The following is a 26,420-nucleotide window of genomic DNA, read 5'->3' as shown; positions in this document are numbered from 1 at the left end:
AACTTTCTCTCCCCAGGTCGACTCCTTATGTGGCCCCTAAATGGCAGGGCAGGAAACGGAGATCTCTTAGGGAGAGGTCATCTTTCCTGAGTTCATCCCTAAAGTCAGAACCCACTGGAGGAAAGGCAGGGACCGGGAAATGAGCATTCTGTTCCATTTCCCACTGCTGGTCGTGAGAGGTCCCCACCCAGACCTCAGGGCTTTCCCACCCCGTCTGGGTCTGATATGATAGCTGCGTGGGGAAACAGAAAAGGTGGTGGTGCATTTATTTATTCCATTTCCGCAGGTATAGGCCTGCTGTCTCCTTAGGACTCGGGGTTCCCACATCTGTCCAGATGGCATGGCTGCCTGCTGATACTGCCCAGCTGTTTCTCAGAACCAAGGGGTGCCTCCGGGAGGGAAGGCAAAAGGGAGGTCCCCCAAAGCACGAGCAGTTGGCCTCCACCACCCACCTGCTCAAACGCAGGTCCATCCAGACACAGCACAAAGGGACAGTTTATTGGGTGCCTGTGGCCAGGGATGGGGACACTCAGGAAGGAGCAGGCTGTGTTCAATGGGGAGCCTTGCCGAGTAAGTTGCCTCTGCTCCAGCACCCTGGAGAAGCCCCAGGAGAGCCTGCTGGTCCCTGGGAAATGCAGAGTGGTGGGATGGCTCAGCCTCTCCTTCCCGAGGCCCTCCTGAGTTCAGACCTCCAGGCTTGGGTGAGGAGGAACAGTCTTGGTGTCTGGATGAGGCAGTGGTAGCTGCCTGCTCTCCTGCGGGTACTGTCCGGGATGGCCAGGAGTCCCTGTCCCAGCTGCTTCCCAAGAGGACAGGCAGCCAGAGTAATGCTAGTTTGTTGGCAGTGGCCAAGAAGGAGGTAGGCTGGTGAGACGGGACCAGAGCTTGCCCTGAATTTGGTCTCATGGTGCAGGGGTACAGGATGAATGATTCTAATGCTTCTGAGTGCCTTGTGCACCCCATGGGGCTCAGACATCTGGTGCTGGTGGAACTCTATGCAACCTGTAAGAAAAAGCACAGGTCAGCTTGGCCCACCTGTGGAAGAAGCCTGCAGATGGTACCTGAGGGCCATCAATGTTCAGGAGCACTCAGCCATCAGGTCCTCGGCTCTCCCCTTGTAGTAAGTATCCTTGTCCCCAGAGACTACCTTCTGGTTTCCATCTATGCATGTTGGAATCACCTGGAAAGCTTAAAAGGGCCCTGGCCCTGGCCTCACTCAGGGTCTCTGGAGCAATCCCCAGGCCCCTGCACTTTTAGAAGCACAATCGTTTCGGTGTGAAGACACTCTTAGAGGCCAGAAAGGAGTTCAGATTGGTTCACTGGGCTCTTTGGTTGCAGCTCTGAATAAGGCAGTGCAAATTCACTAAAACGCAGTTCTGAAATATTTGTAAATAGACCATAAATCACCTCAAGAAAGATTTATGTTGGCACTAAAGATTAGAACTTCCTGCTCAAGAGGATGGAAACTGTGGAGTCGAGTCTCCTCCAGCTGGAACAGAACTGGGAGCGGATGCTCCCCCCCCCCCAGGAACCCTCCAAAACTCTGAGGACAAACCACAGGCTCTGCTCCCCGTTGCCCCCTCCACCCCAATTCTAGTGTCTCACAGTAGCACAAGGTGGTGGTCTGTATGAGAATGGCCCTTACTTAGAAGCTCGTATGTTTGAATGCCTGGTCCCCAGTGGGTAGAACTGTTTGAGGATTAGGAAGTATGGATTTGTTGGGGGAGGTGTGCCACTGGGGGTGGGTTTTGAGGTTTCAAAGGCCCACGCCAAGCCAGGTGTTAGTGGTGCTTATCTTTAATCCCAGCACTCGGGAGGCAGAGGCAGGCAGATCTCTGTGAGTTTGAGGCCAGCCTGGTCTACACAGCAAGCAAGTGCTGGAATAGCCAGGGCTACACAGAGAGACCCTGTCTCAAACAAACAAACAAACAAACAAACAAACAAAATGCTTAATAAAGCCAGACTGCTGCACAGCAGAAGGTCCGCTCTGAAAACGTGCTCCTGAGTTATCTGAGCAGTTGACAGTCCTGGTGTGTATGTCCACCCCTACATTTGCTTTTGTGACTTTTACTAGTACATGGAATCCCAAAGCCTGAGCACTGCTGCTGGTCCTCACCCATCCAGGAGGGGGTGTTATCTAGAGATGTGCCAGTGTTTCAGGCAGCCTGGTCACTTGTGAGAGCAGGTGGGAAGGATGAAGCCCATGGGGCAGGAGACACAGGCTTTGGGCAAAAATGTCAGATTGTCTGTGCTGTGGTTTCAGAATGAGACGTTTAGTGGCATCCACTCCAAGGACACCTGGAAGGCTCCTTAGGCATGCAAGGAATATTCAGTGCAGAACCTGACCCAGACACAAGCCTACTTGCTTCCAAGCCCCACTCTGATATACTGAGGCTAGTACAAAGCCTATAAGCAAAACCTCTATCTCCTCAAGATGGCACCCTACTTGTGGGTGAAGCCTTACACTCCAGTGTAGTTGTTCAGAGAATTAACAAGTGCTTTGGATTCTGCATGGGGTACACAGGGACTCTGCCCGCCCCCCAAGACCTTGGCAGCAGGGCGGACACAGCCTTCCCCAGACATGGGAGATGCTCACCGTTCGATGAGGCGGTTGTTGTCCTGGAGATCAAAGGCCAACAGCTTCATGTCATTACAAAGCTCCTGCATACTGTCCCAGGGAGAAGAAAGGGGTGGCTGAGGCCCAGGTCACTTGGCCCAGAGCCCACTTGCAGAGGCCATGGAGCAGCCTCTTGGCCTGGCCTGGCATGAGATGAAGCAATGTGGTGTTAACCTCAGCACCCTCCTTCCCCCAACACTCCAGCACTTACTGGAAGACCAGGTCCTTTGGATCAGGGCTGGGATGAGGAGCCATGGGGTGTGGTGAGAGCTGAGCCCCCGGTGCTCTGTCCAGAAGGAGCTGATCAAAGATCTGAAGGGAAGCCGTGCATTAGTCAGGAAGAACCTATCAGCTCACAGATGGCTGGGTAGGGGATGTGCTGAGGAAGGGTAACACAACTGCCCTCACACTGTTTCCCTAGAGCCCCGGGAACGATCCGGTCTTTTCAACATGTCGTTCCTTCCCATCCTGGGAGTGTCTCTCTGGGGTCACTGCTTCTCCTCATCTGTCCTGAACTAAATGATTCAGTCTGCCCAGTTCCCCTCTGGCTCTAACCTAAACCTCTCATGACACAGTCTGAGCCACAATTTGGGAGAGAGGCCATTCCTAACCACTCTCTGTGGTTGCCCGCATTGCATGCTGGGAGCCACGTGTGGCTGTGTCCTAGAAGGGCCTACTCTGTACTCCTTGTGGCCAGCTAGATATAGACACTTTGGCAGAGAGTGACTCAGAAGACCAAGAAGAGCTCACATAACCTCTCAGGAGCAGTCTTGGACCCTCCACACTACACAAAACCTGAGTAAGATGTACTAGGAGTCGGAGCCCTTGCTTATAGGGATTTTCAATCTGAAATCTCTAGGAATGTTCCTATCTCAGGGCACATTGTAGATCAGAGACCTCCAACCTTCATGAGCATCCCTGAGTTGGTCAAGGCTGCTCTGTCCACTGCCAGAAAGTGATCCAAATGCCTCTTCCCCTCAGCAGCCCCCTAGGATCCCCAAAGTGCCCACACCTTGCTCAGGCTCTCGTGCGTTTCCTGGGCTTCCGTGTTACAGGCAGCCACAGAGCGGCCAATGAGGTGCAGGTGGTTCTGGGCCTTCTGCACCTGCCTTAAGAGAAACAGGAGATTAGAGCAGGCCATGGCTCTCCACTGCTGGGATGCTCCAGCTGGTGCCAGCTCACTGGGGGTCCTAAGCATTGAGCTTCCTCTATGACTCTGACCTTCCAGGTGCCACTCATCTCTTACCTGCCTCTATGCTGCACACAGTTGCTCCTGGGAACTGAGAGAATCCCAAGAGAACAACACCCACGTGGATGAAGCTGGGTCACTCAAGCATAGAGGCAGGTGGGGCATGTGAGACAGAGACAGCCCAGGCTAGCACACTATGTGAGGAATGACAGCCCACACTAGAGCATTTATGTGAGGAATGTCCATGCTTCCATCTCCATAACAAAGTAAGGGCAAGACTTGGGAATTCTCATCTCTAATCAGAGGGCACGCAGGGACATTGCCCCAGGGCACAGAGGAAATCAAGTCCCAGGTCTATTAAAGCAAAAGTTGGTTCTCAGCTCTGAACACATGTTAGAGTCATCAGGGATAGCTTTTAACTAATATCTAAGACCTGCCTAGGCCCCTCATGGCAGTGTGTTGGGGGGTGCCAGGCATTGAATCTAATGGGAGGGTGAGAGGTACTCAGCCACACAGCGCACAGAAAACTGTCCTCTCTTCTCAGGGCCTCCGGAAAGCACAGCAGGAGACCACGGGGCCTTGAGAAAGGAGTCTCAAACTCCAGAACAGTGTGAAGGAGGAGGGCATGTTAGTGGGCAGTGTCTGGCCCTGCTTCTCTGCCTGTTTAGAGTCCTGTTTCTCCTCCTCCCTAGGGAGCTGGTGTTCTCCCTAGACAGAAGAGCCCCATCACACCAGACAGGGACGGCAGGTAAAACCCAGATTTTAGGGGCACCTCTACCCATGTTCTAGTCCCCAGTCTGCTGTTTGTTAGCTGTGTGACATTAGGAAGAGACCAGTTCTTGGAGCCCCGGTCCCATCGTCTGAAAGGAGGTGGTGGCATTTGCTGTGTAAACACGTGGAACCAAATAAGCACAGTTGCAGCAATCACCCAGCAGACCACCTGGCCCACTCATTTTCTCACTTCTCAGGAATTCTTTTCCTACTTAGGCCCTGCAGAGCCAGGGGTCCTCTGAAGACTGGAAGGGCCGGGCTAGCCCAGGCTCCATGAGCTAGGAGGAAGGGCAGGGCTGTTTACCTTATCCTCTTGCCATGTGTGACCAGCGACACCTGATACTTCTGCACACACTCCTCCTGGAACACCTGCAGCAGCCTCTTGGCTAAATGGCTAAAATTCACCCTGGAAGGACAGAGAATCCGTGATCTAGATGTGAGCAGCCAGAGCCACCTGCACGCAGACATAGCCCTTCCACCACGCCCTGTCACACACGCCAGCCCCTCAGCCCGCAACAGGGGCACCTCTCAGGAAGCGAGGATGGCCACACACTCAGATCATGAAGCCCAGAATCCAACAAAGCCACATGTTCCAGTGAGGAGGCAGGGGGAGGCCAATATGGTGGTCTGTGAATGCATACACTCTCAATTTGATCCCCGGGAGAAGGAAGGATGCACAGCTACAGAAAGCTTGTGAGTGTGTGAGTGTGTGCGTGTGTGCGTGTATGTGTGTGTGTGTGTGTGTGTGTGTGCAGGAGTTAGAGGTGGTATAGCTCTGGGGGAGAAAAAGAAAAATCCCCAAATAGCCATCTGAGCAGGGTGGCCTAGTGCGTGATGTGGGTGTCCAGGAAACGGTATCGATGAGAAGCCAGGCATGCCCAGGCCAAGCTCAAAAGCATCGAGTGGGAAGAAGTTGGCCAGTGAGAATAATTCAAGAGAAAACCCTACAAACAAACTTGTTTGTGATGGGAGGAAAGCCAGTTATATCAAGGTTGTCTGTGAGAAGTCCCTGACTCAGCTGTTCAGTGACCCACCCCTGACCCTATATAACCTACTCGGATGGTTATCCCCCCTCCCCCCCTCCACCCCCCACCGCCGCTATGGCTAAGGGTCAAAGCACTTCAGTATTTCCCAGCCGGAGTGAAGACTCACTCTACCCCAGTGACCTCCACCCTCCTGCCCACCTGCCTGCCAGGGAACAGGTCACTCACTTATCCAGCTTGTGGATCTGCTCCTCGTTGTAGCTGAGTCCTGAAGGAAACAGATGGGGTGATGTCACCACTCAACTAGTCAGCAAAGCAAGTTAAAAAGATGAAGACAGCCCAGGGTGGGGCTATTTTATGGGATCTCAGGCCTAGGGGAGCCAGGAGGGGATGAGGGAGCAGGACATCAAGTAACTATGACAACGTTATTTTAGTGACCGTGTGGCTGATTTAGGGACAAAGGAGCTGAGGAGAAATGCTTCGGGGTCCAGAGAGACGCAAACCTGGTGTGTGTGTGTGTGTGTGTGTGTGTGTGTGTGTGTGTGTGTGTTGTGTGTGGACGTGTGTGAATGTGTGTGAGTGTGTGTGTGCATGTGTGTGTGTGGGGGGGGGAGTGCGTGTGCGTGCACACACACATTGGGAGCTGGGAAACGCTGCAGGTGGAAATGCCGGATGAAATGGTCCTCATGGGATGCGGCCATGGCCCTTCGGCCACTACCCTCTCCAGCTGGCAGCTGATTGGCTCCATCCCTGGAGTTACTCACAGGTAGGCCACCACCTTCGAACTCTCCCTCTCTGCCCAGCAACTCTTTTCAGAAGGAACAGTTTTTGGTAGAAGTGTCCTTGCCTGGACCTAGGCTACCACCCCAAGATCATAAAGCTCACTGAGGCGACACTGCCCCCTGCTGGGCTTGGAGGGAATGGGTCTCCAGAGCCCTGGTAGCCCCAAGATGCTGGTTTGTCCTTCCACCCTCCCATCCCATCACCCCAATAGGAGGATCCCCTTCCTGCGCCTGCACTTGTGAAGCCCAGGAGACCTGAACACACCCCAGCCCTCCCTCCCTCTAGCAGGCAGCTGTGTGTACAAGTGACTTGGCTCTGGAGGCTGGCTGTGCGTCCATCATGTGCACACATGGATGCCTATGAGGATCACCGGAGAGCGCCCTGCCCTGAAGGGTGTCGAGCAACCTTCCAGAATGGCATCGTGCAACACTCCAGGTGCCGGTAGTTGTTCCTATTGTTAATAAAGTACTCTGAAAGAGGAGCCAATATGGAAACTCGCAAGGCTGTAAAATGGGATGGTTAAAAGAAGCTGGACCAGCCGGGCGGTGGTGGGGCACGCCTGTAATCCCAGCACTCGGGAGGCAGAGCCAGGCGGATCTCTGTGAGTTCGAGGCCAGCCTGGGCTACAGAGCGAGATCCAGGACAGGCTCCAAAGCTACACAGAGAAACCCTGTCTCGAAAAACAAACAAACAAGCCAGACTTAGAACAATTGAGCTAATTAGCCCTTCTTTGCCTCAGTTTCCCAAACTATAAAACAAGGAAAGTTGAGATGCATAGAGGATTGTTGCTGTTTGTTTGTTTTTGAGACAGGGTCTCTCTACATAGCCCTGGCTGGCCTCGAACTCACACCAGGTCTGGAACTCACAGATATCTACCTGTCTCAGCCTTTTGAGTGCTGGCGTCAAAGGCAGGCACCAGCACACTCACCATTTCATAGAGCACTGAATAACTCAAAGACGATGGGGTCCCTAGGTTGGTGCCTAACGGTAAGGCAATGCTTTAAAGCTTCGGTGGCAGGATTATGGAGTTCCAGACATGGAGGAAGACAACCCATGGCTCTCCTGAAACCACAGCAGTGGCCAGCTGGGACAGGACCTTGACTGAGCCTCAGGTCCTGCTGCTCCCAGGACAGGGGGCTTATCTTCCCCATGCCCTCTGAGGCCAGACTCCAGAGGAAAATGAAGGCCCCAAAGGAGAGAGGCCATGTTCCATAGATCCCCAAGTCCTCACTGGTGACCACCAGACTCAGGTTGCTATGGAGCACCTGACATGTATCCATAGTGACTGAAGGCCTGGATTTTTAATTGAATGTACTCAATTAATGTAAAATTTAAAACTGAAGCAGGGGGCTGGAGAGATGGCTCAGCCATTAGAGGCTAGGCTCACAACCAAAAATATAAAACTGAAGCAGGGTAAAAATTTTTTTCCACTAAGTACAGCTTTATAATTTTGTTAAGACTTACCACATTTACTGAACACTTACTTATCTTCTAGACAGAGATATAAAGTATAAAATACACATGGGATTTTGAAAATTTAGCATGAAAAGGAACATAGAATATCTCTTTAGTGGTTTTGTTTATACTGAGAATGTGCTGAAATGACATTATGATACATTGAACAAAATATATTAAATTAATCTTGCCTTTTTTCTTTTTAATTTGGCTGTGAGAAAACTTAAATTACACATATGGCTAGATATTATATTTCTCCTAACAGTGCTTTGTAGATTACCCTGGGACCAGAAGAGCATTAGGCAATGAGGCAGATATGGAAATGTTTGGAGCATAGGGGTAAGGACAGAGAGTGACCTTTGGCATGTTAGCTCCCTAGCTAGCTGGAGCTTTTATCCCAGGCTCCCCCAACTCCATCCCCATCCCTCCCCAGGTTCAAGCCTGTCTACTCAACCCTCATCCAACTCAGACAAGCAGGTTTCCATTCCTAAGCCTGTGAAGCATCGCCCCTGGCCAGAAGGGCTTTGTGGGCATTTAAAGATAATGTAAGAAATCTCCTAGTCCAGGAACTCTAATGGGAAATTCTTCTCCCTCTACCTGAGGTCCCCATTGTAAGACAAACTGGGTATTTTGGTGGTTCAAAGACCTAGTGGAGGGGCTGGGGAGATGGTCTAGTGAGCAAAATGCTACTGTATGCTACTGCACAGTGTAGAAACTAGAGTTCAGCTCATCAGCACCCATGGAAATGCTGGGCAGGCATGGTGGCCATCTGTGACCCCAGTGCTAGGCAGGTGGAGACAGGCAACACCCAGAGCAAGCTGGCTAGCTACATTAGCCAAATTGGTGAGCTCTGGGTTCAAGTAAGAGACTCTGCCTCAAAATATAAAGTGCAGAGCAATTGAAGAAGAAGCCTAGCAACCACCTCTGGCCTCCACAACAGGTAAACACCCATACATTTGGGCATACACAAGACATATGCATGCATGTGATGAGCTCTTGAGCGTGCGCATGCACACACACACACACACACACACACACACACACACACACAAAACAAAAGACTACCAATTCTTGCCAAGACAAGTGTGGTTGTGGCTTTAGCAAAAAGTATCCTCTGAGGCCAGGACAATATGGCACCATCCCTGAAGTGGCCTTTGCAATCTGGAAAAGGTACAGTGCCCTTTCCTTCTAAGGCAGCTGGCAGTAGACTGGCGGCTTCTGATGTGCAGCGGAACAGCAGCTGAAACAGCTATTCTTGAAAGAGTAACTAAGCTGACGGAGTCTAACTTCTCAATGGTAGACCGGCATTTAATAAAAGAGTTGAAGCCACTCACAGGCTGAGAAGAACGGGATGCCAAGATGAAGCCACACACACACAAGCCAAGAAGAGTGGGCAGCTGAATTAAAAAAACATCAACAATTTCCAGAATTTAAAATCATGACGTGATACTAGGGGAATTCAGGTGTTTTAGGTACATGGACTGCTCTCACCAAACATGAGGTCAAACTGTTGACCTTGTGTACATCCTACTTCACAAATGAGTCTGTCAGATACGCTAAGCCTATAGGCTGAAAATGATGCCCCAATGCTGATGAGAAACCTCAACTCACATTTTTTTGGAAGCCGCTTGTGTGCACTTCCTGTTTTTATTTTTTTTAGATAATATCATTTCCTTCTATGGTTTGAGGGAGTTGAAGATTAGATAGTTATAGTTAGTTAAAGATTAGATAGTTATAGTTTTCCTTGTTAAGAATTTTAGAAAAGAAACCCACTAAAGAGGTACAAGTGTCTAAATTTGAAAGACATTATAAGATAGTTCTATTAGTAATATAAGTTAGGATAGAAAGTGAATCAGGTACATTTTGGACTTACCAAAACAGGATAGATAATGGAATATTTTCTCTGAGTTTGTCAAATGCAAATGGACTAGACATTGTTTAGGTATTTATAGCTTATATATATTGTATATAGTTATTGTACTTATTGTATGTAGTTTTTCTTATATTAATTATAACTTTTTTCCTTTTTTTCTTTTTATTAGAATAGGAGGGGGAAATATGGTGATATTTTATTTGTGCTGAAATGTGATTTTATTTGTATATGTTAATAAATAAAAGTGCCTGGGGGTCAGAGCTAATAACAAGCCATTTAGCAGAAGTCTGGCAGTGGTAGCACATGCCCTTAATCCCCGATCACATGACAGGCAGAGCTCTGTGTGTTCAAGGATACAGCCAGCATGGAGACACACACCTTTAATCTCAATACCAACCATAGGAACATGGAGGTCTGTATAGACAGGCAGTGACAAGGAGGTCATGTGGTTGGGTTTACAACCAATGAGAAGGCAGAACAGAAAGTCAATAAAAAGACAGACACACAGGAAGTAGGTCTCTTTCTGAGGGGAAAGATGACAGTGACAGCGAGGGGTAAGAAGGAGGTCTTGGTCTTGGCTGCTGCTCAGACCTCTTGGGCTTTTAACTCTGCATTTGGCTCTGTGTTTCTTATTTAATAAAACCATTCAGAATTACATCTACACACACACTCCAAAACTAAAACAAATGAAAGACACAGTAGCTAGGAAACACTTCTTAGGGTGCCCTGTCAAGGTAAGGGGTCCCTTTCCACATTATCTATTCTCCTGCTCACTCTAGCCTGCATCCATGACACCCAAGATTCCCTCATGACAGTAGACGTGGTTATAATGTCTCTCAGTAGCCTACAGGCAACATGCAGGCAGGGACCCTCCTGCCTGAGGCCAGCTGCACCCCAGCTCCTAGCAGTATACACAAGGGAGCCTCCAACAATGCTGGGTTGACAGAAGGGGGAAGGGAAGGAGGCTCCTAGGAGCTGGCTCTCTCTGACGCTCACCTGGCCTCATCCTAGATTTCTTGAACTGTTTGTAGATGAAGTGCATCTTGTCCAAACAGCACTGAATCTTCTGGATACTGTGGGCAGAAAGCGAGAAGTCTCAAATGTCACAGTGGCAGGAAGAGGAGGGAGCTGTCTCCCGGCCACAGAGCAGGGTGGGGTGAGATCTGGGAGTGGGGGAACCTGGACCGTCTCTAAGTGTATTTAGATAATTTAGATCAAGCTCTCCTTCTCTATTCTAGACCCCCCTCCTCTCTCTCTGTCTCCCCACATCCCCCCAAGCAGGTGAAACAGAGAGTCTGGACCGGGTAAAAGGGTCTATATTCTTACATAGCTGCCCATAGAAGGAACTTAATGGGTCAACAATTATACCTAAGCAGTAATGAACCCATAGTGCCCTTGGAGCCAGAGGGTGGGGTGGGAGGCGGCCTCTCAAGGGCCTGGGTTTTAAAGTCATCACTGATTCTTCCCCCTTGCTTTTCACACTGAATACAGCAGCTTCCTTTAGGGGACTGGGGTGTCCTTCCTCACCCTCAGGCCTATTTGGCTCCACTTCCTCCCCAGAGGTTTCTAGGTGACCACCACCCCAGGCTTGGGTAAGGTGCAAGCTTGTTGCCAGGGCTCAGGTAGCCTGAGAGGATGAGATTGGCCTGAGATGTGTCTAGAGCATTGTTCCACATTTGTGAGCTCAGGATTGCCTTGTGATTCCAGAGAGGCACCCCAGTGCACGCAAGGGTTTGTGGAGCACACTAGCAGAGTGTGGGTTCGGCACCTAATCCAACACACTCATAATATGTACCAGGAGAGCTGGGCATGGTGGCACACACCTTTAATCTCAAGTAGTCATGAAGCAGAGGTAGGTGGAGCTCTATAAGTCTCCATAGTGAGTTCCAGGCCAGCCACAGTTACACAGTGAGACCTTGTCTCAGAAAATTTAAAAAAAAAATCACCATAGATGAGACAGAGCACACATGGCTTTATTCATTTTAGACTAGGTTCTGTGAGCAGACAGCTAAGGAAACCCTGTCATTTTCAAAGCTGTTTGAATTTAGGAACATTAGAGCTCTAGAGACCGAGACTGCCGTGGTCACAGTGGAGCAAGGGAGGCTGTGGCTCTGCCCTCGGCAGATGTGGGCGGGCATTTTTAGGTTTGTGAAAAACAGTAATGTTCTTTAAAAGCTGTAATTGAGGAGCTGGAGAGAGCGATCCGAGGTGTAGAGCACCTGCTCTTGTAGAGGACCTAGGTTCGATTCCCAGCACCCAAAGGGTGGTTCATAACCATCTAGAGCTCCAGCTCTGGGTGATCTGATGCCCCCTTCTGGCCTCGGGTGGCACTGCATGTATGTGGTGCACAGACATAAATGTATGCAAAACACCTGCACATGCAAGATAATAAAATAAACTCGTCTGTTTTTTGAGACAGGATTTCTCTGTAGCCCTGGCTGTCCTGGAACTCACTCTGTAGACCAGCCTGGCCTCCAGTGCACAGAGATTCACCTGCCTTTGCCTCCCAAGTGCTGGGATTAAAGGCGTGCACCACCACTGCCTGGCTCCCCCCACCCCCTGAGAGTTTTTAAGCCTGTAAGGCTTTTCTATCTGTCTCTGTCCATCTGTCTGTCTGTCTGTCTGTCTGTCTGCCTACCTACTACCTACTTCCTTCCTTACTATGTGGTACTAGGAGTTAAACCTGGAGCCTAGCACATGCTAGGTAACTGCTCTATCACTATGCTAGAGGGCAGGCAAATAAAATTTAAAACACTGCTGTAGATTGATGTCTGCTATAAGCTTTGGAGGTAACTGTATCTGCCCTGAAGACACCTGTCATTTACTGATTGTGGCTTCAGAAAGGAACCTCACAGAGTGAGCCTTCCCATTCATAACAGGTACCAGCAGCACTGGTGTCTGGCGGACTTGGAGGTGCTCTCAGTGAAAGCAGACACACCCAGAGAGGGAGCTGAGAACTCCCACCGACTTCCTGAATCTGCTGTGACTCCCTCCTAGGGATTCAAGCTCTCTGTTAAGGCAGGACCCAGGTTCTCACTCCTGAGGCTGCTCTCAGGGAAGGCCTGGCTCTTCCTTGGATTTCCCCCTCCTAAGCCCTAGGACCTTGCCCCAGAAGAGAGCAATCAGGCTGACTCTGGGAAAGGTTCTCAGCTTCTGGGGCCACCTGCAGCCCCAGCCTCATCACATGGACGAAGGAAATCCCACTCACCTTCTGTTGCCCTCACGGATCTGATCCCGGTTCTTCAAAAGCTCTCCACCCAGGCAGCTCAGGCTCATTTGGGTTTCTGTGACATTGTGGGAACATCTAGAGAGGACCTCTGAGAACTGTGGGGCCCAAAGAGAGACTCCTGTGGGGTCCTGAACTCAGGGCTTTGCTGGGCAATCTGCAAGACCATCCCCACCCCCACCCCGCCCCTTATTCCTACACAGCTCTGCCCCTGGCTCACTCACAGTCTGCAGCCTGGACCTCAGCTCTGTGGCCTCCTTCAGTTCCTGGGAGTCAGGCATCTCAGCCCTGCTGCTGAGCCTGGAGGGGAGTAAGGAAAGGGCTATGTTGGGGGCTCAGGAGGCAGATGAAGAGGCCGAGAACTCTGAACCCATACACTGGGCACAGCTCCTTTGCCTTTAGAGTTTGAGACAGAGGAGCCAACTTGACATGGTTGTAATATTATTGAGCATTTCAAAGAATGAAAGCTAAAGTAGATTAAAACTCCCAATTCATGAAAACGTACAAGCCTACAATGCAAGGTAGCTATTAGTAAACTCCTTGCCAGAAAGTTCTATAACTAAATAGAATGAAGTTCTTCCCAGTGGAAACTCTGTTTCTTGACAACCAACAGCACATTAATGGGAGAGTACTGGCCCACAGTAGTCCAGGACTTGGAACATTAGCATCCCATTGCCCCAGTGAAGTGATTGACACTGAACTCAGAGAATGACTGAAAGGGGACAGTTGCAAGGTGACAAAGTCACACCACCCTGGTTCTTTTGCAGGAACAATACACCACACAGTAGAGGAGTCACATGACCACTACCTGTGGTGTGCACACAGGCAGTACCCCGCCTGGTCTATGGCATGTTCTAACACAAACTGTTGAACTTGACTCCAACAGTCCATGGAACCCATAACTTACCAAAGATGCCGGGAAGGAAGAGGAAACCAAATGGCACCAAGAGATAATCCTACGAGCCTGAGGGTGGGCAGTGAACTGGGGGCCTCGGCTAAACCAGCAAGGGTGGGATGAGAACTTACATAAACTCAAGGAACAAAGCTACCACATAGAAACTGTGGTCCTGGACTTAGAAGTAGACTGTAGGACAAGTATGGTAGAACACTTCCCATCCTGATGGGTCCAGAGGGGGTGTGTATGTACTGGTGGAGAGGGCCCACCAGCTGAGAAGAGAAGTATGCTGGTGACAGTTTCTACTCACAGAATGGTGGAGAAGGACACAGACCATGCAGTGTGGTGACTCCTGGCTGGCTGGGAGGTGCTTCTGCACGTCCTGACTTTCTCCTACCAGCCTATATATATTTTTCTTTTTTTAAAGACTTTTTCTCTTTTAATTTTTTCGTACAATATATTTTGATCATATTTCCCCTCCCCCAACTCAGATACTCCTTATATTCCTACCCATTCAGCTTTGTGTTCTTTTTCTCTCTCTCAAAACAAAAAAAACCAACAAAAACAAAACAAAACCAAAAACCAAAAAAAAAACCCCACAGAGACAAAAATAAAAAACCAGTAAGACAAACGTCAAAACAAAGTGAAACATAGTCCTGCCTCTTCCCCTCAAAAATAACAACCATGGAGTTCATTTTGTGTTAGCCAACTACTCCTGGCCATGGAGTCCACTGTGTGGCTGTTATATCCAGTGAGAAAACTGATTTTCCCTTTGCAGGCAGGTATCAATTGCAAATAGCTTTTTGCTTAGGGGTGGGACCTGGTGTTGTTCTCCTTTTTTTTTTTTTTTTTTTTTTGGTAATAGGGTTTCTCTATGTGGTCCTGGCTGTCCTGGAACTTGCTTGTTATATAGACCAGGCTGGCCTTAAACTCATAGAGATCCTCCTGCCTCTGTCCCTGAGTGCTGGGATTAAAGACATATGCCACCATAGCTGGCCAGAATTGTCTTTACATGATAACAATCAAGAGAGAATCCTGCATCTTTTTGCACGGGAATGGGCCACAGAAGGATAGAAGAGGTGAGCAGAGCATCTTGGGAGTCCACTGAGGCTCCACGTGGGCAGGGACACTGTATCCTTTGCTCACTAGAGAGCTCCAGGGCCCCACAGTGTTCAGCACACAGCATATCCCATGTTGATGTTACTTATTGAGGGAGTGAATTTATATAGTTGGGGGAGGAAACCTCAGGATTGCTGGTGTCCTGATAGCCAGCTATTCCTCCAGCCAGAGACCTTCAGGACAGAGAGTAGGAAGGTTGCCTTGCTGAGAAAGCACACCAAAGAAAGAAAGGATGGACAAGCGGGAAGGATGTAACTCTGCTACCAACAACAAAGGTGACATTTCACTTGTTAAAATCCACCCCATTCCACTGTAGAGGGAGCTGGTGGCCACAGCCCTCAGAGGAATCTACAGGCCTGAGCATGTCCAAGAAAAAATGGGATGGCAAAGCACTGGACTGAGAGACTTCAGATACTGGCAGAAGCCCAGGCAGACAAAGGTCCTGATGGCCTGTGGTCCCCTGCAAGCCAGAAAAGAGATCACATCTGGTCTCTGGCTCTATACAGGCCCCTCGGCTCTCCAGCCTCCTCCACACACCTGACTCTCCTGGCCTCAGAGCTTTGGAGCAAGAGTGGAAAACCCGTCTAGCTGACACCTGCCTCCTACAGCCTGTCAGTCCAGGGCAAAAGGCAGACAGACATCCCCCCACACACACCTTCCTCCACACATCTCTGCCCAGACTGAGAACCCATAAATGATCACCATGGTCAATTTTTTTGGTACCAACCTCTCTCTAAATGAACCCTTCAGGATGCCAAGCCTTCCCTACCCCGACTTCACCCCAGGACATTCGCCTCACAGCAACCCTTCCATCCCCACCAACTTAGGCTTTCTGGGCTCCAAACCTTGGCGCTTTGGCTCCCTATCCAAGGAAGGCAGCCCAGGCCCTTCTGTGGACAGATGCCACACCCTATCCTTAGATCCCATCTCTGTGTCGTGCAGGGGACCAGCCAGAGGATGTCCACCAGAAATGCTCCAGATGGCTTCCACCCTCTGTCACCATCCAGAGGGACTCAGTCACAATGGGCACCAGTCCTATCATCTGGAAACACTCTTCTTCCCCTTTATCCTCGCCCACCATCAGTGTCTGCCAGCCCCGGGCTCATACAGGGATCGGCCCACCCTGGGAAACTCCCTGCACTTCCAATGGAAAGGCTCAGGTTATTGGTGGGGGTGGAGAAGGGGTCAGGAATGTTGTCACCGCTTGATGGGAAAGGCTTCCCTGGGCTGTAGAACTCCCATCTCTCACCACCCCCACTCTCTGCCCTTCAGGATTCAGGCTGGGTTTACTCCTCAACAGAGCTCTGGCCAACGGATCTTCCCTTGCTCTTTCTCTCCACCCTCCACAGGCTTAGCTTCCTCCTTCCCAGGCTCTTCCTTTCCACCCCAGAAGGCAAGGATGCAAAGCGCAAGACTCAGAGGAAATAAAGGGAGGCTGAGACAGCCTGGCTTCCCATCACCGGTCAAGGGGAGGGGCCGCATCTGGGAATGAGTCCTTCCTCGGAATCCTCTCTGGGGCTTGGCACAGAAGGAATGTTTCAAATCGTTCAAAGTCCTGGTGAATCAAGGCCCTACCTGGGGTAGGGGGGCTGCTCTCCCTGGGGCATGAGAGGGTACTATATTTTTGAGAGTTGGAGGCTGCCCTTCCCGAGGTAAGGGACTGTCCTGGAGCCCAGAGAGGCAGTGCCCACGTGGATTTCTCCCGTCAGGAGGAAGGACTAAGCTGAGGATGGGTACCATTTGGGAAGATAGGGTATGAAGAGGGATAAGGAACTCTGGTTGGGGGAAGGCGGATACATCACAGGGGTGAGGAGCAGAGAGGAGAGCTGAGCCCAGCCCCCCCACACACCCCTTGCACCCCCTCTCGCGTGCGCGCTGGCCTAGCTGGAACACCCACCTTTCGATGCCCAGGCTGCTGCTGAGGAAGAGGAGGGCTGTCCTCGTGATCTCCAGTGTCTGCTGGCACGTGTTCTGAAGCACCTCCCTGTGTGAGGGTCGCCCTAGTCAGAGCCACCCTGACCAGGGGGCACTGTGTCTGGACAGGTATGCTAGCCCCCCTCCAGCCCTCCACAGTACTCACAGGATCCAGTGTAACCCTCGAAGCATCAACGCCTGCCCATCCAGCAGGACCCGCGCCAGCCACAGGGCCTGGAAACCAGCAGCCAGCACCCCCTGAAACATACAGATGGGCAGGGCAGGCCTTTCCCTGTGTCAAACCCCCTGTGCCTCCTGGGGGCGCCCCTCACCTTAGCGGTGCTGTAATCTGCCTGTAGGTCGACCTTGGGGACGAACTTGGGGACGTCCAGAGCAGCTGCAGACAAAGACCCTGTCTGAGGGGCCTGCTTCTATGGACTGGGTCAATACTGAGGCCATCTTTCCTTGTTCCCAGCTCACAGGCACCCTCACTGCTGATCTCCCACCTAAAGCTTCCCAACTCTCCCGGTGCCCCTTGGCTTGCAAACCGTGACCCAGTGGCTCTTCTAAGTCTCAGTTCTTCACTGCCACCTTGTGGTCAGGTTTGAGAACTACACCCTAAAGCTCAAAGCCCTGCCTCCCCAGCCCGCAGACTCCATTCTCTTGCAAGGTTAAAGCCCCTCCCTCACCTCCGAGGAGGAGGACTAAGCAGATTCCAAATGAGAAGGAATATTCCTTCTAGGAAGTAAGGAAAGAGCAAAGCTCTGGGCCTCGGCCCACCTGCCCTTCTCTCCAGCAGCCCAAACTACCCAAAGCATCGCCACCAGTCACAGAGACTGTTGAGGACATACGGGCTCCAAAAGAAATTCTAGTCACCAGCTCAAGTCACATGGCAACTCAGAGATGTGCACAGAATAAAAACCAAATTCGCTTCTACCGTGTGGGCCAGAGAAACATTTACTAAGGAAACAAGCCATGTCCTGGGTTGTAAACCCAAATGTTCTGGAGGAGAGCGTGCATCTCAAGTATAATAAAAGATTCAGCCTGAATGGCCCTACTCACGGTCCCTGAAGGCCAGCCCCTTGGGTGTGTCACTGGCCGTGCAGAACAGAATCAGAGGGCTGCTGGCAGCGGTGGGGGCCATGTGCTGTGCTGAGAGGCTTGGCTCGAGGACACAAGGGTGACCCTCAAAGAGGTACTCCTGGTGTTTGGGGGGCACGCTGGTCTGCTCATATACAGCCTCCAAAAAGATGGCAATCCTGGACACATGAGAGGAGGGGGTGTCAGCACGCACACACCCTGGGGAGGACTCAGCTTTGGGGGGCTAGGGTCCACGGGGATAGTCTCCATCAAAGATGGAGAGTCAAAGGGCAGAGTTCATGTACAATGGGATGAGGACTCAGGAGTTCCAATGCCTAGCCTCTGCCTTTGTGTCCAGTCCCGCTGTGCCCTCATTAAAAACCTCCCGATCTCATACAGAGTGCCTCAGATGTTGGGGCACACGCCTGCAATCTCAGCTCTTGGAAGGTTAAGGTAGGGAGGATAGAGTTTAAAGTCAGCTGGGCTACACAGCAAGATCCTGTCCCCAACAGCAAAGACAAAGAATTTAGTGAGTGCAGAGGTTCTATGAAAAATAAATCACAAACCCAGGAAAGAGAGCGCCCCACCTCTGAGACTGATAATTCAGGCTAGCACTGTAAAGAGTATGGAATCTAGAACAAAAACAAAGGAGTCTGTTTGACTTGAACTTGGTGGAAACTACTTTTTCCCAATGTGTTTTGGGAGACGCTCCCTTGGACCCACACCACTGCTTAGACGGGGGAGTGAGGGGAGGGGAGGCTCTTGTTCCCTCTCTGCTGTTCCCACTCACGTGTTGTGGGCATGGATGTAGACGTGATGCAAGACCGCCTGGGGCAAGGAGAAGACATGGATGACAATTCGCTGCAGGATGTCACTGGTCTCTGCAAAGAACTGATCAAAGCCCCAGCACTTAGCCTGCTCTACCTCCAGGATGTTGGCCAAGATGGGCACCAGCTGGCTCTGCAGCCCCCTACACACACACAAGACATAAAGATTGTCAGAGCTAGCACCCAAGCATCCAAATGGAACCTCCCAGGCTATAGAAGGAAAGCAGATGGCCCCAGGGCTCTGCTGATATAGCTTGGAAGTCTTGACTCAACCGAGAAGTGATCCCTAGCTTAGATTCCATGGAGAGCCCTCTTACTTACATGGACAGTCTGCAGGTGATGGGCAGGTTATAGCTCCACTCCAGTGGCCCATTTTCCTGCCTCTGAGTCCCTGAAATGGCCCCGGCTGGCTTCTCTGTGGTGATTCTGTACCTATAGTGGGGCAGAATTAGGCCTCTAGCATCCCCCCACATCCATCATACTTTCCCTCTCATTCACCATACTTTAAGAAACAATAAACCCCGAACAGAGCACAGTCCATGTCACCCAGCCACTGCGAAGGTGGGCTGGAAGATGAATTTGGGGCATCCTGGCTCTACCTGTGAGATCACCTCTGCCCAGCCAAGCTCCTTGCTTTCGTCCTAGACCTTCTCACTGTCACTATGGCTATCCCCAGGCCAGCCACCTCCAGGTCCATGCCACGCTGAGCTAGCTCAGTGCCCGCTCTCTCCTCAATTTTCTAACTGTTCCCCCAATCTATCCATCCCCCAATCTATCTGACAGCCCATTCCATTCCAACTCCCGCCCCCCACCTTGTCCCTAAACCTAATATTGGTTCCCCAGAGCTTGTCCCAGGACCAAGGGAACAAGCAGCAACCTTCCCGATGACACACTGAGAAGAGGAAACTCTGAGAGCTCTTCCATTTATTCCCAGATGGAGAAGGGAAGAGAAGCTGACCATTGACCAGCCCCGGGGAAGCCAACCAAGAACGATTTCACATCCCTGAACACAGGCTGAATGCTTAACGTAGACTTCTGACCTCCAAGACCATCATGCTCTGCCTCTCTATACCTCTGCAGACCGTCAGCTGCCATTAGTGCTGCCAGAAACACTTCTTACGGACTACCCTGCAACCCCAAAGCCCTCTCCTCTCAACTGCCCACTACCTACAGCCAATGCAGACTTCTACTTTTCTTCCTCAATATTTATTTATAAGAGCTCTTGGCGCTAGGTCCAGCAGATGCTTTCCCAACTGCCCTCCAGCTAGAACCTTGGGAACTTTCCCCGAGACTTGGGTACTTTCTTCCTACACGGTATCAGCAACAGCTAAGCAGATCCTTGTATTGCAGGGCCCCTATTTCAGTGGTTTGACACCACATCTCTTTCGCTCTAGGCAGTCCATCCTGGCAGCCCGTTTTTAGCTCCTCCTGTCCATCACTGAGAGACACTAGGAAGCCCCTGGACCTGGGTGCCCGCTCTACCTCCACCCCTGCAGGCTCGGTAACCTTGTAAGCTTCCTTGGCCCGAGGGAACACTGAATTAACACAAAGGTCTATGAGTGTTCTCTACCAAGCCAGGGGTGTAAGGCTGTGCTTCAGGCTTGATTAGCAGTGGCTCTAGAGTCAAAGCAGGGACAGGGGGTTAGAGACACATCAGGACCCAGGGGGGAAGGGCCAGGTGTCTGCCCAGGAAGTCTAGGGCCTGTTCCCTTCACTCCCTGCCCCATAGCCCACCGTACATGATCTCCTTGTTGCGCCGGGGCCCACCAAAGGGGATGAAGGGCAGACTACCGGTGGCTGCATGGTACAGGGTCACCCCAATACTCCAGAGATCCACAGTCACCCCGAACGCCTTTTGCTGGGGTTTGCGAAGCACAGCCCGCTCATACATGTCAGGGTGCTATGGGAGAAAGGTAGAGAGTAGCCATGGAGGGACAGCGTGGGCACTTCCTAGGGGACTCTTAGGGAGGCACACAGCAAGGGGCTACCAGCTTGGGGCGGAGGGTCTCCAACTTGTCACTTACCAGGTATTCTTCCGTACCGTAGACAGAAACAAATTTCTCATCGTCGTCCAGCTTCCGAGCAGCCCCAAAGTCGGACAGTTTATAGATGCTCTGCCCTTCTTCCCCCACCAGACGCATGATGTTCCCAGGCTTGATGTCGCGGTGGACGATGCCGTTCTCCCGAAGGTGGTTCATGCCAGCCACTGGGAACAGACAGAGCAATACTAGCTTGGCTCAGCTAGGGACCTGTCAGTTCAATGTCTGAGGTTTGTCCTGATGAAGAGTCTGTCCTTGGATACAAATAGACAGGGAGTTTCCTCTGGGAACTCCAGGGCATAGGAAACACTGGAGGACAGGGAAGCCCACAGGGCTAAGGAAGGGCATTCCAAGCCAGAGAGATGGATCACTGGTTAAGAGCACTGGCTGAGCCGGGCGGTGGCAGGGCACGCCTTTAGTTCCAGCACTCAGGAGGCAGAGGCAGGAGGATCTCTGTGAGTTCAAGGCCAGCCTAGTCTACAGAGCGAGATCCAGGACAGGCACCAAAAAAACTACACAGAGAAACCCTGTCTCAAAAAAACCAAAAAAACAAAAACAAAAAAAGAGCACTGGCTGTTCTTTCAGGTGACCCTGTTCAATTCCCGGCACTCACAGGTCTGCTCACAACTATCATTCCAGTTCCAGGAGATCCAGCGCCCTCTTCTGGCCTCTGCAGGCACCAGCCATGCATAGATATGTATAGGCAAAACACCCATACACAGAAAGTAAAAATAATTTAATACACGTTTAAGGGGGCTGGAGAGAAGGTCTGGTTACGCGCTTGCCGCTCTTCCTGAGGACAAGAGTTCAGGTCCCAGCACCCATGGTGGTTCACAACCATCTGTAACCCCAGGTCCAGGGCATCACCAGGCAGCACATGGTGCAATGCATTCATGTAGGAAAACACTCATGCACATTAAATTACACTTTTTTTAATAAATAAAAGGAAGGGGTCCGGAAGACATCACAATATTGACCCATTTGGGTTTTGTGGGGAACCCAGGGCACACCATTTCCGTCTTATTATTTATTTGTGGTACGATATACCTAACAAAATTTATCATTTAAAATTTTGTTTCTTCACTATATTTTCACATATTTCATATAGTTTCATATATTTCAGTATGTAGCCCTGGCTGCCCTAGAATTCCTGATCAGCCTGCCTCAGCCTCCCCAGTGTGGGCCATAGTCAACCAGGCCCTTCAATTGAACTGCTTTTAAGCACACAGCTCAGTGGCTTTAAGCACATTAATATTATCATGCAAACATCACCAACACTCACCTGCAGAACCTTCTCCTCCTCCCAAAAGAAGTTCTTCCCCTATTCAAGAGCATGCCCCACGCTGCAGTTGAGGTGTGGTTTTTACCTTTGTATGGATAGCTCATTCCTCAGCACACCGCCTTGTGAGTTAGAATTCCTTCTGCTGTTTGTACAGTGATACTCCCCTGCCGGCAGGCACTTAATCCTGCTAGGCTGCTTACCTGTTGACTATTGTGAATAATGCTACCTTCAAGACCAGCCAACACACTTTTTAGAATTTTCTTCCTACAGCTTTGAGCTGGATCAATCACGTGGTTCCTTCTGGCCCACCCCTCTGTCTCAGGCCCGCTGGGATGCCTGTTTCAGAATATCACACTCATCCTGGACTTTGTAGAGGCCTGGGAACGCGGCATGGCTCACCCACACAGCGCAGCACCACCAGGAACTCCTCCTCAGGAAGCCCAAATGTGTTCTCAGGGTCCTCCAGCACACTCAGCAGGCTCCCACTGGAGCAGTACTCCATCACAATCACCTTCTGCCGGCTGCCTCCCTGTGCATAGGACAGAAGGAAGCTTGAGGAGAGAGGGTACTTTCAACTTCTGCCTGTTGGGAGATTGCTTACTTAGAGCCCACAGCCCTCATTCCTGGAGCAAAGCTTCTTGCCTTTTTAAGCTTGCTGTGCCTCATACCCATCTCAGACACAAGAACCCAAGGTTACCTTTCCTGAGAAAGCCCCCCTGATTAGGGACTGAGCCCCCTTTCCTTTCTTAATGCTGTCCCCGTGTGGTCCCCCACCACGGGTTCCTTATGGTCCCCCCACCCCACCCCCCGCCCTGTGCCGATGAGGACTTGCCTATCCCTGGACTGCAAAGGTCAAGATCAAGAGCATCCTTGGCTGACCAAGCAGAGGACCCACCGTTTCCTCCACAGCAAACAGCTTGACGACATTCTGGTGATCCAGTTTCCGCAGCACCTCAAACTCCCTCACTTGCACCTCGAGGGGCCGCCGGTAGCTGGCTGAGTTGAAGACCTTCACAGCAACCACCTCCCCGGATTTCTGGCGTGTGGGCACAGGGTTGGCAATCAACATGGGGACCACACTGGTCCAGGGAGCCGCCACCTTCCCCTTTAACCTCTTCCCCAACCCAGTCCCAAATGAGAGAGGCAGGGGCTGGGTGGGCTCGCATCTGCTGCCCCTCCTCCTACCCAGGGGGGCTGGAAGAGCACTTGGGGGTGACACACCTGATGTCCCACAGTGGATGACTTGTGTTACCGCTCATTTTTGCCATAGATAAGAACTGCCTCGGCAATCTACCCTGCCTCCAGTTCCTGAGCACAGAGTGCATTCTGACACAGCTCTGTAGCCACTGTAGGACAAACCCAAACAGGCCCGACCTCCCAGCCCAGCTCTTCCTAGATCCCACTTGCTGTCACCTCCCTTCTGCCTTGTCCTCTAGTCCCAACATGTCTCTGACAGAAGCACCATTCTAAGGAATTTCCCAGGATGCCACACGTCAACCCAAACCTATGGAGTCCTTTCTCATCAGAGGAGACAGAACAGAGTCCTGGGACCCTTGTCCAGCTACATAGAATCCTAATGTCCAATGGAGGGCTAGTTCTAGGGCACGAAGGAGTCTGGAGTTGCTATTACCTTGTTTCGGGCCTTGTACACACTGGCGGTGGCCCCCTGTCCCAGCAGGTCATCAGTGTGCCATAGGTAATTAGCTGTGCTCTGCATCTCCCAGGCTTGGCTCCCTTCCACCTGGGAACACAAACAAACAGCCATGTGGGGGCTCCGAGGTCCCAGGCCTGATCTGCAACAGATACTGGTAGTCATCCATTAGCTCCCAAGACCACCCCACAAGGGCTCAGTGTGGCCACAGCACAGGCACGGGACTGGGGAAATGGTGGTACAGGAAGATTAAGTAACTTCTCCCCAAAGAAACACAAGAAAGCAGGAGGGACCTACTGGGCCCCAAGCTTGCATCTGTTATACCCATGGGGACTTCTAGCTGTGCTGTGTCCCACCCCCACCCCCACCCCGCCCCGGTTCCTTCCAGCACCCTTCAGAGGTAGGCCAGCAGTCTAGGGGGACTTTCTCTATCACCTCTTTCGGGCACTGGGGACTCAGAGTTTTGGTATCCAGGCCTGGGATTGTCCCAGGAAGCAGACACTGTGTGGGAGGAAGAGCCCTGGGTCAGCCAGGGTCAGGCAGAGGCAGTCAGATTACCACAAATCTCCAGGATTGCAACATGAGCCTGGAGCTCCCCCCGCCATTTCTGCTTGCCTGGCCCCTAACTTCCTACTGTTGGGAGCTAACAGTTGCTCACAAGGCAGCTAGGCCTTGCCCAGTGCTTTTCCAGAAGGAAAAGGGCTGCAGGGGAGGTAGCTAAGAAGAAAGGATGGGAGGGATAAAGGGAGGGGAGAGATGGGGGAGAGCGTGGGAGGATCGAAGACTGTCACACACCAGGGCTCTGGGGAAGATCTGAAACTGCCCACAACTCTGCTCCCCATCTTTACTCTCATCCTGTCCCCTCCAAAAGCTTCTGAAGTTACACTCACTGCCTATCTGCAAAATAGGGCCCGAGTCCTGGATGCCTGGGGGCAGGAGGCAAGAAGGGCCCTGCCCCTTCAAGGTTTTGAAATAAAGTTGTTTGGGGCAGGGCCTCTTCCTGCTCCAGCATCTCACTGGGGTTCAAGCCAAAGATGGCTCAATTTTGAGCCCATTCTGCCTGTATTTTTTCTTTTCTTTTTAAAGATGGAGTAGCCAGCTCAGGTACTTGAGTGGCATTGAGGATGGTCTTGAACTTCTGCGTCTACCTCCTAAATGCTTGAATTACAGTTGTGCCCCACCATTCCCTGTTAACTAGGTGCCTGGGATCGAACCCACCGCTTCGTGCATACTAGGCAAGCACTCTACAGCTAGTAGCCTACTTTAAAGATGCAAACCCTGGAGAACACCGGCTTTTGAGCCAGAAGCCACTTGAAGAGATCAGTAGTCACACCCTAGTTTCAGACCACACACTCACGTTTGCATTATGCAAAAGTAAGGTTGCTGGTGAGACCTTCTGAAGGCAATGTGAGTGAGTTGTACATGTTTCTTTGTATGGCTGAAGAGTCAGCCCAATTCGATGCTTAGGCAGGGTACACTGAAGTGGAGGTCAAGGTCCTAGCCTTGGGAGCTGGGGATCCCAGATTGTATCACCTTCATAACTCTACCTAGGCTGGTCCTCAACCAAACCCTGGTGTTAGGGCAAAACACAGCTGAAGTCAGGGAGATGGGCATTGAGATGTAGAGAACAGAATCCCAGATGGGCTGCACAGTCCTGGGTTCTGTCCAGAAGCTCTGACTATGGCACATCTGGGTCACCTCTACATTCTTGTCTCCCGCCAGGCCCTTTTCCACACAGAATGTGCAGTTGCCTTCAGTGAATCAACACCAGCCTGCTCTTGGACTCCCATCCTCCTGGGTGGGGGTGGAGGCTCTTCTGTGGCAGATGGACTTACTTACCTGTACTCCAAGTGGCCCAGAATCAGGCAGACTCTCCCTGGCAAGTGTATGTTATGTTTTCTGGCTGGGGCAAGTTCAGGAGCCGAGCTACACACCGGAAAGAGAACAAGAGAACGGTGGGCGGATGAGAGGCCCCCTTGGTGCTGTTTGATTCTGAGCCCCATCAAAGGCCACTAGTCTCAGCCCTTTAACCCTTTCCCGTCTTCGTCACCTTCCCTACAGGACTGGGGGTTTTCCAGCCTCTTTCCAGATGTTCTGGGAGCCTCTCATGGCTATTTTGGGCCTCAGGGAAAAGATCCCAAGCAGAGGAGGGTAGAGGCACCCGAACCTGAGGCCTAGCTTTGTATCAGTATGTTGGGAAGCAGAGCCCAGGAGGGGAACCTTGTTGGCCAATGGTGGTTCTCCTCAGGGCCATAATCCTCCCTGCCCTTTGCCCTGGCCTCCCAACAGTTCTTTCTGAGAGTGCCCCCCCCCCAACTCCCCACACAGAGGGAGTGCAGGACACTACCGGGTTCCCAGCAGCCACAAGAAAGAGAGGGGAAGGGGGCATTCAGCTGAGAGTTTTCTTGAAATTGCCCCACTTGGCTCCCCATGCCACCCTCCTCCACAGCCGCTGCACACTCACCCCATCTCCCAGCTCAGCTGCAGGGGAATGAAGAATCGTGGGATTGGGTGGCATCCCCAGAGATTTCAGGCCTTGAAGTCAGTCATGAGCAGTGACTAGTACATCCTGGTAGCCAAGGACTCCCAGGATCCACACAGAGGCCAAGACAGTGGTGACGGCCCTGGGCCTGAGGTTTCTTTCCTGCTCCTCTGATAGCCCTGGGATACCCAGAACTGTAGAGCCCAGGCTCTTAGCTCTAACATACTTCCTGAC

General features: G+C 51.4%; 1 protein-coding gene across 2 annotated transcripts; it reads right to left on the bottom strand.

The window, feature by feature from the left end:
* Positions 1-249: 249 nt before the first annotated feature.
* On the bottom strand, positions 250-26,420 carry Ikbke (inhibitor of nuclear factor kappa B kinase subunit epsilon). Of its 2 annotated transcripts, XM_036202944.1 has the most exons (22): positions 26,169-26,420; positions 25,544-25,630; positions 23,684-23,794; positions 22,949-23,089; positions 22,453-22,582; positions 20,757-20,938; positions 20,472-20,632; positions 19,054-19,164; positions 18,696-18,875; positions 17,888-18,084; positions 17,158-17,222; positions 16,992-17,083; positions 16,809-16,895; positions 13,122-13,197; positions 12,880-12,995; positions 10,668-10,744; positions 5,789-5,828; positions 4,882-4,983; positions 3,630-3,726; positions 2,829-2,929; positions 2,597-2,668; positions 250-1,002 (listed from the first exon to the last, which is right to left on the bottom strand). In XM_036202944.1, exons 3-22 carry the CDS (start codon positions 23,768-23,770, stop codon positions 969-971), a joined length of 2,148 nt encoding a protein of 715 aa, XP_036058837.1. In that variant the 5' UTR covers positions 23,771-23,794; positions 25,544-25,630; positions 26,169-26,420; the 3' UTR covers positions 250-968. The 2 variants fall into 2 exon arrangements, with proteins under 2 accessions (XP_036058837.1, XP_036058838.1); XM_036202945.1 differs by lacking the exons at positions 250-1,002; positions 2,597-2,668 and having other exon boundaries at positions 2,868-2,929; positions 3,630-3,722.

The sequence above is a fragment of the Onychomys torridus genome, chromosome 11 (genome assembly GCF_903995425.1).
Source record: "Onychomys torridus chromosome 11, mOncTor1.1, whole genome shotgun sequence".
Lineage (NCBI taxonomy): Eukaryota > Metazoa > Chordata > Mammalia > Rodentia > Cricetidae > Onychomys > Onychomys torridus.
Note: the sequence above shows the minus strand (reverse complement) of the source record. Positions and strands in the feature narration are given on the sequence as shown.